This window comes from Ictalurus punctatus, chromosome 18, assembly GCF_001660625.3.
Source record: "Ictalurus punctatus breed USDA103 chromosome 18, Coco_2.0, whole genome shotgun sequence".
Classification (NCBI taxonomy): Eukaryota; Metazoa; Chordata; class Actinopteri; order Siluriformes; family Ictaluridae; genus Ictalurus; species Ictalurus punctatus.
Window position 1 is genome coordinate 9,325,259 of NC_030433.2, and position 17,272 is coordinate 9,342,530.

A 17,272-nucleotide genomic window follows, 5' to 3' on the forward strand; every position below is an offset into this window, starting at 1 on the left:
TTGAGGAATGTGTAAAGGACACTTAATTCTGACAAAATAGAAATGCTTGTATTATGCTTCTCTCACTTGATGCTCATGTATATAATATTACTAGTATAGCCTTCTTTCATCTCAGAAATATTGCTAAGATATGAAATATAACGTCTAGTCCTTACTAGACGTTTTATTTCTGTAACGCTGCTTTGAGACAATGTCTATTGTAAAAAGCGCTATACAAATAAAATTGAGTTGAATTGAAGAAGTAGAACCAGAAGATAAGACCACATCACCCCTATTTCAGTTTAAAAACTGTGCTTCAGTCATCTCAACACTCTTCTTCACAATCTTCTCGTACTGAAGGTCCTGTACACATACTCAGTGAAACACCCTACTGTGTGTCTTTACTCTTCTACTCCTTTATACTTTATTTATTTATAATCCGGTGTCACCCAGATGAGTCACTCTTTTGAGTCTTGTTCCTCCCAAGGTTCCTTCTTTATGCTGTCTGAAGGTACAACATATTTATTAGGGATATAAAACTAAAAGCAGGATACTGGGATCTGCAAAATGGTGCAACTGTAAATGATTGAAAGGACATTAATAAATAAAACATTTCCATCAGCCAGAGTTCATTCGCTGTTTTTTTTTTAATTGAGATTTATTGAACAAGATCAGAAAAATCCATCCACTATTTATGAAAGATGCGACCGAGCGACTCTACACATGAAGTCAACAAATTTATTAATATAAAGAATTAGCTAAATAAAGCAGAGATGCTAAAATCACCAAGAGATGAACACTTTTAATAAATATTAAATATTGGGTTTATCAAGTTGTCGACTGAATTTGATTAAATCTACTTTATATAATTGCACAATTTTTTTAGCAGTGAGCAAAAAACAAACAAACAAACAAACAAAATTATGACTACTGTTTAATAATAATCGCTAATGCTAATCAGCCGATAAGGTGGAGAAGTGTTTGAGCCCTGAACAATGCTGTAAACTCGAGTTGAAGTGCAAGTTTGGGGCCACACACACACACACACACACACACACACACACACACACACAGATTAGAGTACATAAAGACTCCATAGTTACATTTAATATGTTGTCACATATTGTGTCTTAAGTTTACTGTACATGATATAAATATAAATATGCAAACCACAAATTATCCACGAATAAAATCACGTTCTATAAATAGATATACAATCATATTTATGTGTTTTTGTGCTTTTATTCACAAGCTTTATAGAAACCGTAAATATCACAGTCATTTACAAAAAGACGTGCGGCATGCGTCACGGATCAATGTTGAAAAGTTAGCAAAATAAATTCAAGGTCAACTTTAGCACAAAGGAGTTTCAGTTAATAAAATGTTCTCGGAGAGGAAATGACTGTGATTGGCTGGATCAGGTGACTAATCAAAACAAAGCTAGTGACATGAGCAGTATTATCTATGGTATGCTGCTAGTTAATAACGTAAATAATGTTAGCAAGCTAAGCTCTGTTCAATAACTGTGATGTTAAAACACTTGCTAGCTAAATAACCAACAGAACATTATCATAATTTAACTAAAAATGATTTAAAAATGTTACCCTAAAGTGATCACATTTAGCTAGCATAAAACTAATATCTACTAAAAAGTCATGTAGTAATAAGACAGCTAGCTAATTTCTCTCAGTCACCGCTAATCTCGGCCATATATTTTGTTCACTAAGTAATTTATTTGCAGTTATACATCAGCAAGCTGATAGTTAGCATTTGTATACTTATTAAGCATTTTTTTCTGTATATGTTAATTTTTGATGAATTTAAAAGTATTTAAAATTTTAAAACAACTCAAATACCAATAATGGCTAAATCAGCAAAAAAATTCTTACACAAATAAAAGGAAGTTCTCACGCTGTCTATTTCAGCTAAAAACAACAGCTAATCTGGAAGTCTGTTCCAACGTTCACCAAGAAGAGGTAATGGTTAGCTAGGTTAGCTATGTTAGCTAGGTTAACTAGTACCCTTTTCCAAATGCCAAATTTAGCATGGTCAGGAAACAGAGCTATAGCTGAAAGCTTCACTCACTTCAGCTATTGAGCTTTATACTTTTGATATTCCATAATAATATACCTATAACATTATTACCTGTAACATTGATATTACATAATAATATACCTACAACATAGTTTTGTATTGTTGTGTAAAATTTCACACACACACACACACACACACACACACACACACACACACACACACACAGATATATAAATCCAAAAATCCTATAAATAGCAAACATTCGTTTTTGTGGAACTCCTGGCATGAAACATTAAGCATCTTGGTGTTTCTCATGATGGTTCCTGCTCTGAGGGAACATTTCCATGAACTGTAGCTCCTCGGTGCGTTGTACTGTTATACACTCCCATAAATCGGTAAAAAACTGAATGACGACAGCAGCAGCCTGAACTACAATAAACAGCATGTTTAGGAATAAACACAAGTTTTTTTTTCCTGGTGCCTTTTCACAGGTAAAGCAAATTAAAAGAAAATGAGTAAACAACTTCAGGGATAACATAATAAACAAAGAAATTATACAGTATTTTCTAAATAACCAATAACACAAATCAGGATTATGATGATCATTAGCATATTGGTGGCAAATCGATTACATCTATAATTAATAAATCAGAAAAATGTGATAAATCAATGTCTAATCAATTAATACCTCAACTAGTGACTGCATAATATATATTTTTTTTAAAAATTAACAGAGATCTTTGTGTTATAACATTCCTAAAAGATGTTATAATAATAATAATAATAATAATAATAATAATAATAATAATAATAGTTTGTTATTTGATAAACAGCTGTATGCATGGTAGCACGGCTCACGATTCACTCAGCTATTTTCCTCATTACTTCACTGAATATATAAAAAACACAAATGTGCATAAACATGTTAAATATGTGCTGCATGCTTCATGTAATTATTGAATTAAATGTTTGTTATCTGTACATTTGGCGTGGGAGCGTCATAACGTCATTTAATTCACAAACACAACACGCACAAAAAAAGCAACTAACGATATTCACAGCAGTCCGTTTCTTCCACACTCACTACAGAAGATATTTTACCTTTAAATATTATTTTAAATCCTAAATTAAATAAATAAACAAATGGCCATGCGATTTAAATGCGAGTAAAAGCTCCCGAAATCAATAAATACGGAAATAAAATGTCACGACGATACCCGAGGTGAGAACGTTACCGTTTCTCGAAAATAAAAACTTTCTACTCGTTTTATTGCAGATTCACCATCTCGCTTTGGACATTACTCACTTTCTTTCTAATACACGTGTTCACGGTAAACATGTTTCAGGGTAAATGGAAATAGTTATGAATATAGCGCCATCACCTGATTTTCTGGAAGAACTGTTTAAGTGTCAGTGTCCATGCAGCACTGTTTTATAAATATATTTCCCCATAATTCAACTACATTTGCCCTCCTGTTGTTTTGTTTTGTTTTACGATTGTTGATGTTACAACAGAATGAAAGCTTGAAATTTTACTCATCCAAACCTGCTCTGATTGGTTACATTCCTCTTTAAATGGAGAGGAGGCGGGGCTTGACATGCCTTCTAGCTACTTGAAACATCTAAAATTTAGTGTTTGTACATTTTTAATGTGGCAAAAAGCCACAAATTAACAAGCTAGCTAGGTATTCTTTACTAAGTGTCTGAATACTTCCGATATTTATGTAAATATTTCAATATAAATCTTCAAAACAGCTCAAGCCCCGCCTCCTCCCCATTCCACTGATTGTCTCAAATAACCAATTGGAATCGTTCCTGCTCTGAGGAGAGGTTTCACTGAGTAAAAGTCCCAAAAACTGAATGGAATGGAAGCTGGAAGTTTTATGTAAATGAGTGAAATGTGAAACGATAGAATATAGAGTAATCTGGAGAACTGATGCAGTATTTTATTTTTGTAAGAATAAATAAAAAAAAATAATAATAGCTGTATTACGTGTACTTTCAGTGCTAGATGATACACTTCATGATAAGATATTAGTATTTAAGAATACAACCCCAATTCCAAAAAAAATTGGGACGTTGTGTAAAATGTAAATAAAAACAGAATGCAATGATTTGCAAATCTCATAAGTATGTTATTCACAATAGAACATAGAAAATATTGATGCGATATTGATTTACACCCTTGTCCCTTAGATTTCTCCAGATTCTCGGAATCTGTTATGTGCTGTAGATGATGAGATATTCATAGTCTTCGCAATTTTACATTGAGGAACATTATTCTGAAATTGTTCCACAGATTTTTTTCAGTTTTTTGCAGATTGGTGAACCTCTGCCCATCTTTACTTCTGAAAGACTCTCTAAGATCCTCTTTTTATACCCAATCATGTTACTGACCTGTTTCCAATTAACTTCCAGCTGTTTCATTTTACTAACACTTACTTTTCCAGCCTTTTGTTGCCCCGCCCCAACTTTTTTGAGACGTGTTTCGGCCATCAAATTCAAAATGACCTTATTTTTTTCTTAAAATGGTATATTTCCTCAGTTTAAACATTTGATATGTTTTCTGTGTTCTATTGTGAATAACATATGGGTTTATGAGATTTGTAAATCACTGCATTTTGGTTTTATTTACATTTTACACAGCATCCCAAGTTTTTTGGAATTGGGGCTGTATATTTTCTAATAATATTAGTTTATTATTCATATATACATATATTAAAATTTAATAGCCTTTTATTAGAGTATTTGGATTTTAAAAACTATACTAGATCAACATTAATGTTACACTTTACAAATAAATCACCATCATTTCCTACTTTAATAAAGTGTTTAATTCATTTAGTGTTCTTTTGACATTAGAAAACTTTTCATATAACATGATTTCATTTATTTATTTAAAGTTTGCTATGTTTAACATCCAAACCTAAGTGCTGAGTGAAGAGATGATTTGGAGATTAGCGAATTAGCACAAACTTACTGCGACCATATATGATATAACCTCACTTTAAACAAAACTTTTTGTTTTTTTACTACTTTTATAAAGAATAATGTAATAATTCTGGACCTGAACTACAGCCTTTAAATATCCATCAAAGCCAGTTGCTCACTGCTGGCATTAGCTCATCTTACGCACAAACATTATCAATCTACTGCTAGCATTAGCATAATTTAAGCATTAGCTTATTCCTATCATTAACTTTGACTTGTCATTGAGTCACACTGCAGTTCCTTACACTTTATTTATTTATTTATTTATTTGTACGTTTGTAATTTGAGTTTATCTGAGGCGTTTTTATTTCTACCCCTACATTCATCACGCTCGTGTTAGTGTGTTAGTGTTTATTGCCCTTCCACGGTAATTCATCAACAATCACAGTTCTTATTCAGCTTTCCTAATGAGTGATAAAATGAGTTCTTTAACGCTGAACACTGAAACACTGTGGGCAGGAAGCGTAAACTTCATCCAGGGGCAACTAAACAGCTCGGGTTAGCATGCACGCTAATATTTCACTTCTTCCTTTCTTTTTGTTGTTGCTAATATTATTTTACAGAGTTTATTAATGAAACAATCCAAAAAGGAATGAAAAAGATCTGTGTTTATCTTTCTGAGAAGCCGTTCAGTCTCTCAATAATCATGGCGTTTTATAATTCAGTGTATTATTTATCGAATAAATAAACTATAACTTACAGAGTTCACACGATGCCCTAATTTCCTGCAAAACATTCCGAGAACAGCATTCCAGTCAAATCCACAGAAAACTAAAATGACCTTTAATGTGTGTGTGATGAAATGTTAAATGTGTGTGTGTGTGTGTGAGTGTGTGTGTGTGTGTGTGTGTGTGTCTGTGTGTGTGTGTGTGTGTGTGTGTGCGTGAGAGAGAGATGATCTCAAGCCTGGATGCTCATGTAAGTGATGGGAAGCAAAGGATTGTGGGTAGTCAGGCAGCTTCCGCGGTGTCCAATCAGCTTGCAGAACAGCAGGACCAGCAGGACAGATCACACTCCAATAACGGCAGCTGTTCAACTCAGCTCAACTAACACACACACACACACACACACACACACACACACACACACACACACACACACACACACACACACTTTAAATGTCTAAAAATCTGATTAATAGTCTTTTATAGTAAACTCATCAGTAAGCAATAAAACACATCAGGCTGAAATTGATTATTTTCCTTTAACACCACATCCCCAAGTGTTTCATTCCTCTTACACCACAGCGATTGTGTTTTGTGTTGTGTTGTGTATTAATGGCTAGAATGAGCACATTAATATACAGTCCCCTCCAAAACTATTGGAACACAAAGCCAATTCAGTTGTTTTTGCTGTTGACTGAAGACATTTGTGTTTGAGATCAAAAGATGAATATGAGAAGAGTTTAGAATTTCAGCTTTTATTCCCTGGTATTTATTTGTAGACGTGTTAAATGACATAGAACACAGCACATTTTGTATCAGACCACCCAATTTGTAGGTGAGCAAAAATACTGGAACATTTGACTGATATGTCTTTATTTTTACCCAGGTGTGTCCTGTTAGATTGATCCTTTAAACAATTAATAGCTCTGAACATCCACTCTTGGTTTTAGCCTTCAGTTTCACCTGTGAAGACTACATTTGTTGTTAAAAAGGATAAACCAACATGGAGATCAGAGAGCTGTATATGGTAGAAAAGCAAGCCATTTTAAAGCTTTGAGAGCAGAAATATAGAGGCTGTACCACAAGATACAAACCACTCATCAGCAGTAAGAATCAGAAAGCCAGATTGGAATTCGCAAAGAACCACAAAAGTTCTGGAACCAAGATGAACCTCTACCAAAGTGATGGAAAGGCCAAAGTGTGGAGAAAGAAAGGATCTGCTCATGATCAAGAACATACAAGCTCATCTGTGAAACATGGTGGAGATAGTGTCATGGCTTGGGTTTGCATGGCTGCTTCTGGAATATTTTCACTAATCTTTATTGATGATGGAACTCATGATGGTAGCAGCAGAATGAATTCAGAAGTTTACAGGAACATTTTGTCTGTAGATTTACAGAAAATGCATCCAAATGAATCAAGAGGAACTTCATCATGCAGAAAGACAACTATCCAAGTCAATCACCAGACCTTCACCCAACTGAGCAGCATTTCACCTCCTGAAGGAGACTGCAGGGAGAAACCCCTGAAACAAACACCTGAAAGAAGCTGCAGAAAAAACCTGGAAAAGCTTCACAGAAGCAGAAACCAACAGTTTGAGGTCAGTGAGGCACAGGATTGATGCAGTTACTGCGAGTAAAAGGGAAATGCAACCAAATATTAAGTGTTATTTTCTTTCATTTACTTCAAGACTGATCTGTTGCTAAACTTTTGCTCACCTAAAAATTGTGTGGTCTGATATGAAAGGTTGTATGTTTTATGGTGTTTAACACATCTAGGTGTAAATATCAGGAAATAAAAACTGAAATCCTGAACTTTCGTCTCATCACCATCTTCTGATCGCAAACCCAGATGTCTTTGGTGTGGAGTACACACACTAATAAACTGGCCTTGTGCTCCAATAGTTTCGGAGAGGAAAATAAACCTGTGATGTTCAGCTGTACTACTGTCAGAGCTGCTATTACAGAAAATTAATCAACACCTTCTGACTGATCAGAGTTCAGCAGGTCAGGTTAATGGTCAGTGTGTGTGTGTGTGTTTTTACTTGGTGATGGTAGAGGGCGCCCCAGAGCGGTGGAAGTGGACGATCTGCCATTTTCCGTCACGTCGGTGCCACACGCGAGATTCCTCGGCCTGAGCGGAGCGCGGCGTCCCGTTAGCATCGATAAACTGCGTGATGCGGATGTAGGCGATGCACGCGGCCTCGTCTCCGATCAGGTGGATGTGAGGGTTCAGGATGGTGGTGTGTACCGGCTTACTGTTCTTAGACCACACTTACACACGCACACGCATACATACACAAACACACACACAAACACACACACACACACAGTGTTAATTAACTCAGTGTTAATTAGTCGGTCAGAGTTTGTGTAACACTTCATCACAGTGTGACTGCATTTCCATTCACAACTTTTCAATGAATTTCCGAAATAAACGATAGTGCTGTGATGTGTGAACGAACGTGTGTTTCACGTGAAAATCCAAAAGACGACAAGAAAGTGATTAAGGAGAAACACTACAATACCCAAAATAACACTGTGTCTGTTTATCACGCGTGGACGGAAAGAAAGTCCGTATTTTGAAAGTCACCGAACGGTGACGTTCATTAAATTAAGAAAACTTTTCTTCACCTGTTCGAACAGGACATGATGATATCTGAGATATACAGGAACAGTATGTATATACGGCGCCGAGAGACTCACGTCACTCATGTCTCTTATTATACAAACGTTTCCATCTCCATTATCCATACAATAACATTTACACTTCAGGAAAGCGGAACATTTTATGTAATATTAGTGCAATTAAAATTTTCAAGTTCATTCATTTCGTAATTCTCAATTTCTTTTTATTTCACTTAAAACATCTGTACAGATGCACACCCTGACGCTGAAGAAGCTTAAAGTAAAGACTTACAGTTCTCAAAGTAGAAGCGATGGAAGTCGAGTCCCTCCACCAGATTACCCAACGCTTCAGGCTCGAAGGCCGTTACACTGGGATCACACATCTTCCTATACACACACACACGCACGCACACACATACGCACGCACACACACACGCATGCACACACACACGCACGCGCGCACACACACGCATGCACACACGCACACACACCACAAATACAAGTTCTAACTGTCCAATACTACTCAGTGTTGTGGACCATATGGACATCATGTGACTGAAAGTTTGTATTGGTTGATGAGATATCTCTGTACAAAAAGCATGTATTGATGCTAAAATCAAATTCCAGCACTTTATCCAGGTGGAAAAAAATCATCTGCAGTGTGAACAGATCTGAACCACAAAATGTTCCAGCACTAATGAAGAAGAAGAAGAAGAAGAAGAAGAAGAAGAAGAAGAAGATGTAGGTCATGTGACTCACGTGTAACTCTCAAAGTCCCCATTGCTGATGGCCTCAATGAGCTGCTCGGTCACTTTAATGATCTCCTGTTTCCTCACTGACACACACACACACACACACACACACACACACACACACACACATACACACACACATATTAGTGATTCATCTTCAGGCATAAACCTACAGCACAAAATTATAGACCATAAAGTTCTGTTACAGTTTAGTGACATTATACACACAGCTGATCTAGAACCTTTAGAGATAACTCAATTGGCTTTCAGGGGATCTAAGGTTCTAGGTTCTATGCAGTGTTTCTCTATCTATCTAACTCTTTTTAGGAAGCTAAGAACCCTTAAAGAACCTTGAACCCTGAGGTACAAACTCCAAATTATTCCTCATGATTTTCTTCTTCGTATCTAGAACCTGTTAGAAGTTTAACACTTAGCTTTTGGCCCATCCATCCATATTCTATACCACTTATCCTTTTGAGGGTCACGGGGAACCTGGAGCCTATCCCAGGGAGCATCGGGCACAAGGTGGGGTACACCCTGGACAGGGTGCCAATCCATCGCAGGGCACACAATCACAAACGTGCTAACCACTAAGCCACCGTGCACCCTTAGCTTTTGGTATTAAGGGAAAAGGTTCTTCAGGGGGTTTAAGGGTTCATGGGATAATTAAGGGTTCTTAATCTCCAAAAAGAGTTCTACTCTTCTACAGAGAAACATCCTTCTGTAGGATTCTACACAGAACCGTCTGTCTTTCTGTCTCTCTTTGTCTCGCTGTCTCACTCCGTCTATCCTATCTCTCTTGACACAGCACTCATCTTCAGCCTTCATCCTCCTTTTACTATAACATACATGAAAACTCAAGAAACACACACACACACACACACACACACACACACACACACACACACACATGAGCACGCGCCACCTACTAAGCGTTTCCTATTCTCATTGGAGCGAGACACAAAATCCTCCAGAGCTGTGTTTAATTAAATCTTAAGGGAATGAGTGTGTGACACATCACAGCATCTCCACATCTCCATCACACACACACACACTCACACTCACCCCTGGTATCTTCATCTTCGATAGTGGTGTTTGAGCTCTCTGAAGATTCCTGTAAACACACACACACACACACACACACACACACACACACACACACACACACACAGAGGAAACAGTTTACAACATGAAGAGCCTCATATTTCTGCCTAAGCAAACACTAGAGGGCGCCACTAGATTTTTGTGTGTGTGTGTGTGTGTGTGTGTGTGTGTGTGTGTGTGTGTGTGTGTGTCTAAAAACAAAAAAAATTCTATCTATCTATCTATCTATCTTTCTATTGATCTATCTATTAAAGGAAGCTGTACTGTTTTTGGACATAATCACAAATAACCACTTAGCTCTCTCTCTCTCTCTCTCTCTCTCTCTCTCTCTCTCTCTCTCACAGACAGAGACAGACAGACAGACAGACACACACACACACACACACACACACACACACACACACACACACACACAGACACGTTATAGAGGAAGGTTTTTCTGTAGTTTGTTGCTATTATGGCGCAACACGTCACACCGGCTCTGATTACCGTTCATTCACTTCAGCTTTCAGTTCTGTTGATCATTTCAGTTTAGTGTTTGTTCATCACTGTAGAAAAACACTTTCAGGAATAATGCTAATTCTTCACGCTTGGTGAAGCTTGATTGGTGATCTCATTCACACTACGCAGTGTTAGTGCTATAGCGATCCAGACTGTGGTGAGGAAACTGTTTTAATACTTACAAAATACTGCATTTAAAACTCTGTAGCAGCTCTTTTACTTTGACCTGAGAACATGTTCTGGATATATATATATATATATATATATATATATATATATATATATATATATATATATATAACAATGGGAATTGTATTGGTTTTAATGGAAACTGTAATGGTCCTTGTGGGTCTCTACTGGTAATTTGTTGCCTTCTACTCCTGACATGCTATGTTGAGTGGATATCATTAAGGAACAGTAATGTTTATGGTTTTAATGGTTAGCTGATGGTTTGTAATGGTGTTTGTAGTGGAAACCATTAGAATTTCTGTAACGGGTTCTATTGTTTTGGGGTTGTTTTTTTTTTTGTTTTTTGTTTTTTTTTGGGGTGGGGGTCAGCAGAGCAGCACTGCTTCTAAGAAACACTACACTATACTACACTACCGTTTCAGATCAAACCTTCAACCGTTCAGAGTGTCTTACCTTCACTCCGTCAGTCTTCTTGTTGGCTCCACTCTTCCCTCCTGAACGAGAGAGAAAGAAAAAGAGCGAGAGAATGATGAGAAACGGCACAAACGCCCAGAACAGCAGGGCAAAGGGCATGATGAGCAGAACCAGGAAAACTCCAATGAAACAAGTCAGTCAGGAAGGTCCAGATCCACGTATTGAATGACACGGTGGGAGTGAGACCAGTCCGGAGTGTGCACTTCACTCCACTGCTCCTGATTTAGCAACACCTCAGTTAGCATTCCTTCCTGAACGTGTGTATCACCTTTCAGTAACACACCAGCCTGTACTGCTTCACTTCACACACCTCCTGTCTCTCTCTACAGGGTTAAGTGTGTGTGTGTGTGTGTGTGTGTGCGTATGTCAGGGTGTTTCCCCGGCTGTTCTGTTATTTTAGTCAGCACTTTAACTAATTTTGGATGTGCTGTATACTGATCCTGAAAGCACCGGCCTTGTGACTGTCTTTTCTCTTGATACACTGTGTGTGTGTGTATGTGTGTTTGTGCATGCGCATACATGCGTGTGTGTTGTGAAGGCAGAATGTCTCTTCGTCTTTGTCTTCAACTTCGTCAGTTTTTACACACCGTCACCTCAATCAATTATTTGATGATGACCTCACTTGCTGTTTTCACATGATGTAACAGCAGTTCCTTCCTCATTTCCTGTTTTAATTGGTTTCATTACGATAGATGTTAATGGATGCTCCACGGATCCCTACTTACTTACTTCCTGTCTTAAAAAGATGGAATAGTGTTCTCCTCCCCATTTCCTGTCCTTTTTAATACTCTTGTTTCAATGTCATTAACAAAAATCATGAAGATGGCGGATGTGTGTGAGGTCGTGGCTGATGAATCAGTGTATAAACAAACAAATAAATAAATATATTCCAATGCGTTATAAATCTCTCTGTAAAGACAAACAGGAAGGCTGTAAAAGATGAGCGCTCCTGTTTCACACATCCTGATAAAGGTCACTATAATAAGCTTCGTGATGGAATTCCCCAACAGCTGACACACACACACACACACACACACACACACACACACACAGTTGCCTGAGCAACTTTTATAACTTAACAACTTCAGCCAGATGTTTTCAGTAACTGCTGATCAGTCCTGCACAGCGGGTTAGAGGAATGTTAGAGGAATATTGGCCAGTTCTGTCTCTACTCAGTGATGTTGGTGAGCTTCTTTGCATGAACTGCTCTTTTTAAGTCCTTCTACCACATGTCATACCCTGACATTCTCCTGTAGAAATTGCTGGTAGAATCCAGAATTCATAGGTCCAACAATAATGGCAAGCCGTCTTGGACCCGAGGCAGCAAAGCAGCCCTAAACCATGACACTCCCACCACCATGCTTCACAGATGGAATAATGGTAATGCTAATGATAAAGAGTCTTTATTGGTCACCATTACAGCACAGTGAAATTCCATTCATCACACTCCAGCATGTCAGGAAGATGGGATCAGCTCACAGGGTCAGCCATAATAGATAAAGAGGGGTTAAGGGCCTTGCTCAAGGCCCCGACCTTCCGATCAGTAACCCAGAGCCTTAACCAACAAGCCACCACTGGATGAGGTTCTTATTTGGAATGCAGTGTTTGGTTTTCACCAAACATAACGCTTTTTGTTTAAACCAAATAGTTCTATTTTAGATGCAGCTGTCCACAGAACAGACTTTTGGCTTGTCCACATGGTCTTGAGCAAAGCAGTCAGGCAGCAGTGTTCTTTTTGGAGCGTTATCCTGCCATGCACGCCATTCTATTTCAGAGTTAGCCTCATGGTGGACTCATGAACATTGAAATTACTCAATACCAGAGTGGCTTGTAGGTCCTTAGATGTTACCCTGGGGTTCTTTGACTTCCCCTAATACTATTCGCCGTGCCCATGGAGTGATTTGTGCTGGATGACCACTCACTGGGAGAGTATCAGTGGTGCTGAATTTTCTCCATGTGTATATCATCTGCTTCACAGTAGAGTGATGGAGTCAAACTCTTTAGAAATGGTTTTGTAACCTTTTCCAGCCTGATGAGCATCGATAACACTTTTTCTGAAGTCCTCAGGAATCTCCTTTGATCAAGGCATGGCAGAACTCCGAGTCCCATCCCCTCGATTGAAATGACCCCTTTAAATGAACTCATACTCCTAGCGGTTCACGTACTATTTCCAACAAAGATATTTAAACTCGGATAATTTTGCTCAATAGATAAATGTAGAAACTATCGTTTGTTTCACTGGGTTCTCTTTATCTAATTCTAGGACTTAGATGAAGCTCACATATCAAGTCAAATAAGAAAATTTTAAAGGGTTTACAAACTTTCTTGCAGCACCGTTCAAAATTCACTTTTATCTATTTCAGTGTTAAACAAGTGCACGGAGCTCACTGTATAACACATTACAGAGCGAGCTTCTGACAGATTTCAGCTACATGCTGACTTTACCCTGGAAAAATTTGTTTTAATGCTTTTACAACAAACCCCCCGCCCCCCTCCCCCCGTCATCTATATTTGACTACATTTTATTTTAAAAAGAGAAGAAAAAAGAGTTAACCTGAAACCCGTCTCTCTCTTTCTCTCTGTCTCTCTCTCTCTGGTCTCTCTCTCTCTCTCTCTCTCTCTCTCTCTCTCTCTCTCTCTCTCTCTCTCTCTCTCTCTCTCTCATCTGTCTCTCTTTACGGAATAATTTACAGCCGATTCTGTTGTATTACATAAAATCTCACTCCTGCACATGGATATAATTAGAAAATCGGCCTCTTAAGGTTCAGAAGTTGACACAAAAGTTATAAAACAGCTGGTTGTGTATGAAGCAAGTCAGTTGTGTATCTATGGATTCATACAGCAGTTATAACCACACCGCCCTGAGATACTCCCACAACTACACGCATCTACAACTCTCTATTTATACACACCCTCACTGATCATCTCTCTATTTATAACTAATCAACACTGTGTGTGTGTGTGTGTGTGTGTGTGTGTGTGTGTGTGTGTGTGTGTTTAAAATGATTCCAGTCACTAAAAGAGTTTCTTAGACAACTTAAAAACAATCCTAAATGATCTCACCTTGACTCTAAATTGTAATTATAATAAAAGTAGAAGCTGGTGTTGATATGGAGCTGTGTTTCAGGTTCTGTAGGTGAAGAATTCAGGAATACAAAGCGATCGCACTGAGCAGTACGTATGATAAATAAAATTTCTTAATAGTAAGTAAAAGTTCTTCTGAAACTCATATTTTAATAAATCGGTGTGTGACTCCAGTCTAAAGTCCAGTGTGTTAATTACCCCGAATGTCGGGGGAAATGTGGCACTAATGACTTTAACTAAAGATACAGCTTCACATTTCTGTCACTGAGGATCTGATTAATAAGCAATTATACACACTCACTGGTTCTTTTAGTTCCTTTTTATTAATCCTGAAACAGTTAAAGAGGAGAAGGTCTCAAAGCAGCGTCACACACCAGCGCGTGTGTTTTTATATTTCCAAATATATGTTTTTAACTTCTGCATCTGTTCTGTGAGAGCTGTGATCAGGTTTATGTTCACCATGTTCAAATGTGTCTTGGAAAGAAAAAGGAGATTTTTGTAGGAGAACATTACATTTACACAAAACATCCGCATTGTTTATGTTTCCTTGACATTTTCACAGAGTTTTAATCAACAAATTCCCCACTAAAGTCAAACCAAAAGTTTTGTCAATATTTAAAAATATCCCTGTTTGCTGGAAATAATTTATATATACATCAATGGGATTTGCATATGTAATTAATAATGATAATAAATTCATCAGTGGTAATATAAACAGTATTACTGATACATACCTGAGAAGTTTCTGGTGGCGAGCATGGTGGTGAGAATTGCACCCTACATACACAACACACCACATTTAAAGGTAGGAAGACAATTAGCATTGAAAATGCTACAGATATACTACTATATTGTACTACTATATTACTATACTAATATACTATTAGACTATACTACTATAAATACTACGGATATACTATTATATTATACTACTATAAATACTACGGATATACTATTATATTATATTACTATAAATACTACAGATATACTATTATACTACTATAAATACTACGGATATACTATTATATTATACTACTATAAATACTACGGATATACTACTATAATACTATAAATACTATGGATATACTACTATACTACTATAAATATTGCGGATATACTACTATATTATACTACTATACTACTATAAATATTACAGATATACTACACTATTATACTATACTATTATACTATACTACTATAAATCCTATGGATATACTATTATAGTATACTACTATAAATACTACGGATTTACTATACTATACTACAATTACTACTATACTATACAGTACAAAGTCAATCTAATGTAATTTTATGAAAGATTTTTATGTAGAAGCTACATTAACCTCGTAGCTTCAGTACAAAGATAATGAACTTGGTCTCAGGAGAGAGTAAAAACATTTTCATTTGGGTTAAACTTAATGTTTCCTGCTATAGCTTCTTTCCTAATGATCATGTCGTTAATGTATTAAATGGCGAGTGCTCAACCTGATAAAGTGTTTGTGATATCATTTCAATCTGATTCGTGTCTTTCATTTTTAGGATTTTGCCCCATCAGTAAAAACCAGATGAATAAATAGGATTTATTGATTTATTTATTGTTTCAGCATTCGGTTTCTGATGCACAGAATTGACTGTACAGTACACTGTGTTATTATATGGTTTGCTATAGGTCCAAAATTTCTCAGAAAAATAAAATTGCTTGTAAGCAGCGTGACGTGGTCCGTTATGGAGTCAGTTAATTATGCTGACTTTCTGATGCCACTAATGTATCTGAGCAAAGTTTCATTTCCACAGATTTACTGGTACTTTCTGTTCTGGTGTGTTGATGAGAAATGGTGGGGGTGGTCAAGTTAATACCACAGCTGCTTCGATATGAAAACTATTAGATAACACACACTACACTTGTATCAGCTGAAGGAGTGTATTTTGTGGTAAAGAGGAACACTAACCACGTATTGATTTTTTTTGTGTGTAAAGTGTTTATCATGTTGGATAAATTCCTACTTCTGAGGTTGGTGTTTTCTCTTCAACACACTTCCTCCTTTAACACTGATGATGATGTTTAGTAATGGTGCTGTGTTACAAGGCCTTTAAAGCTTTTTCCTGACATTAACAGCATACAGTGGATTTTTCTCCAAAGATATTAAAAGCCTTCATACTTTGCGGTTGTGATCTGACCTTCAGCTTCCGGCGGGCGTTGAACTTCTTCAGACACTCCACAGTTTCCTGTCTGTGCATGCAGGAGGCCACAGTGGAGCGGTGCTGCAGAAGAGAACACACCCAGATTACAACCTCCTACATTAACATTCCTACTCTCACAAGCAACTGGAGCATTTTAAATCCTCTTGAATTAGACATTTTTATGTAAGAAAGATTAGTACAAAACATGACTCGACACAGCCGCTAAGTGTAGGTTAAAATTAGAGGTTTAAAGTAAGATTACAAATGTTTGAGATGGAAATGAGGATGGATTTGGAAAGCATGAGGTATTTTTAAATGAAATGCGCAAATGTGAGATAGCGGTAATAAGGGGTAATAAACTCACAGAGATCCAGGGGTGTTTTAGTGCCTCGGCTGCAGTGATTCTCTTTGCTGGATTGATGGTCAGCATTTTATTAATGAGATCTTTAGCTTCAGGAGTGACCGTATCCCACTCAGGAGAAGGAAACTACGCAGAAAATACCGATAAAATAACGCAAACATCACAACCTGGAGGACGAGCACATCCATCCAAAACAGTAAAAGAAAAAGCTTTGTTCATTAATCTGCAGTCATTTTTATCTTTAGTGAAGGAAAAGCAGGTGACAGTAAGGCTTTAGAGGTGTAAATGAGGTCAGAACCTGGTGTTTATTATAATAAAATGAAGGTCACT

At 37.2% G+C, this 17,272-nt stretch overlaps 1 protein-coding gene across 1 annotated transcript in view; it reads right to left on the reverse strand.

Annotated features, from left to right (window-relative positions):
* Positions 1 to 1,201: 1,201 nt before the first annotated feature.
* Positions 1,202 to 17,272, reverse strand: part of camk2a (calcium/calmodulin-dependent protein kinase II alpha) — a 53,964-nt gene continuing 37,893 nt past the window's right edge. The window contains exons 10-18 of the mRNA XM_053687895.1: positions 16,946 to 17,068; positions 16,579 to 16,662; positions 15,135 to 15,177; positions 11,296 to 11,336; positions 10,114 to 10,162; positions 9,056 to 9,131; positions 8,589 to 8,683; positions 7,714 to 7,942; positions 1,202 to 6,050 (exon numbers count right to left, since the gene is read on the reverse strand). Coding sequence (XP_053543870.1) covers positions 6,047 to 6,050; positions 7,714 to 7,942; positions 8,589 to 8,683; positions 9,056 to 9,131; positions 10,114 to 10,162; positions 11,296 to 11,336; positions 15,135 to 15,177; positions 16,579 to 16,662; positions 16,946 to 17,068 — 744 coding nt within the window. The 3' untranslated portion in view covers positions 1,202 to 6,046. The remainder of the gene's footprint in view (positions 6,051 to 7,713; positions 7,943 to 8,588; positions 8,684 to 9,055; positions 9,132 to 10,113; positions 10,163 to 11,295; positions 11,337 to 15,134; positions 15,178 to 16,578; positions 16,663 to 16,945; positions 17,069 to 17,272) is intronic.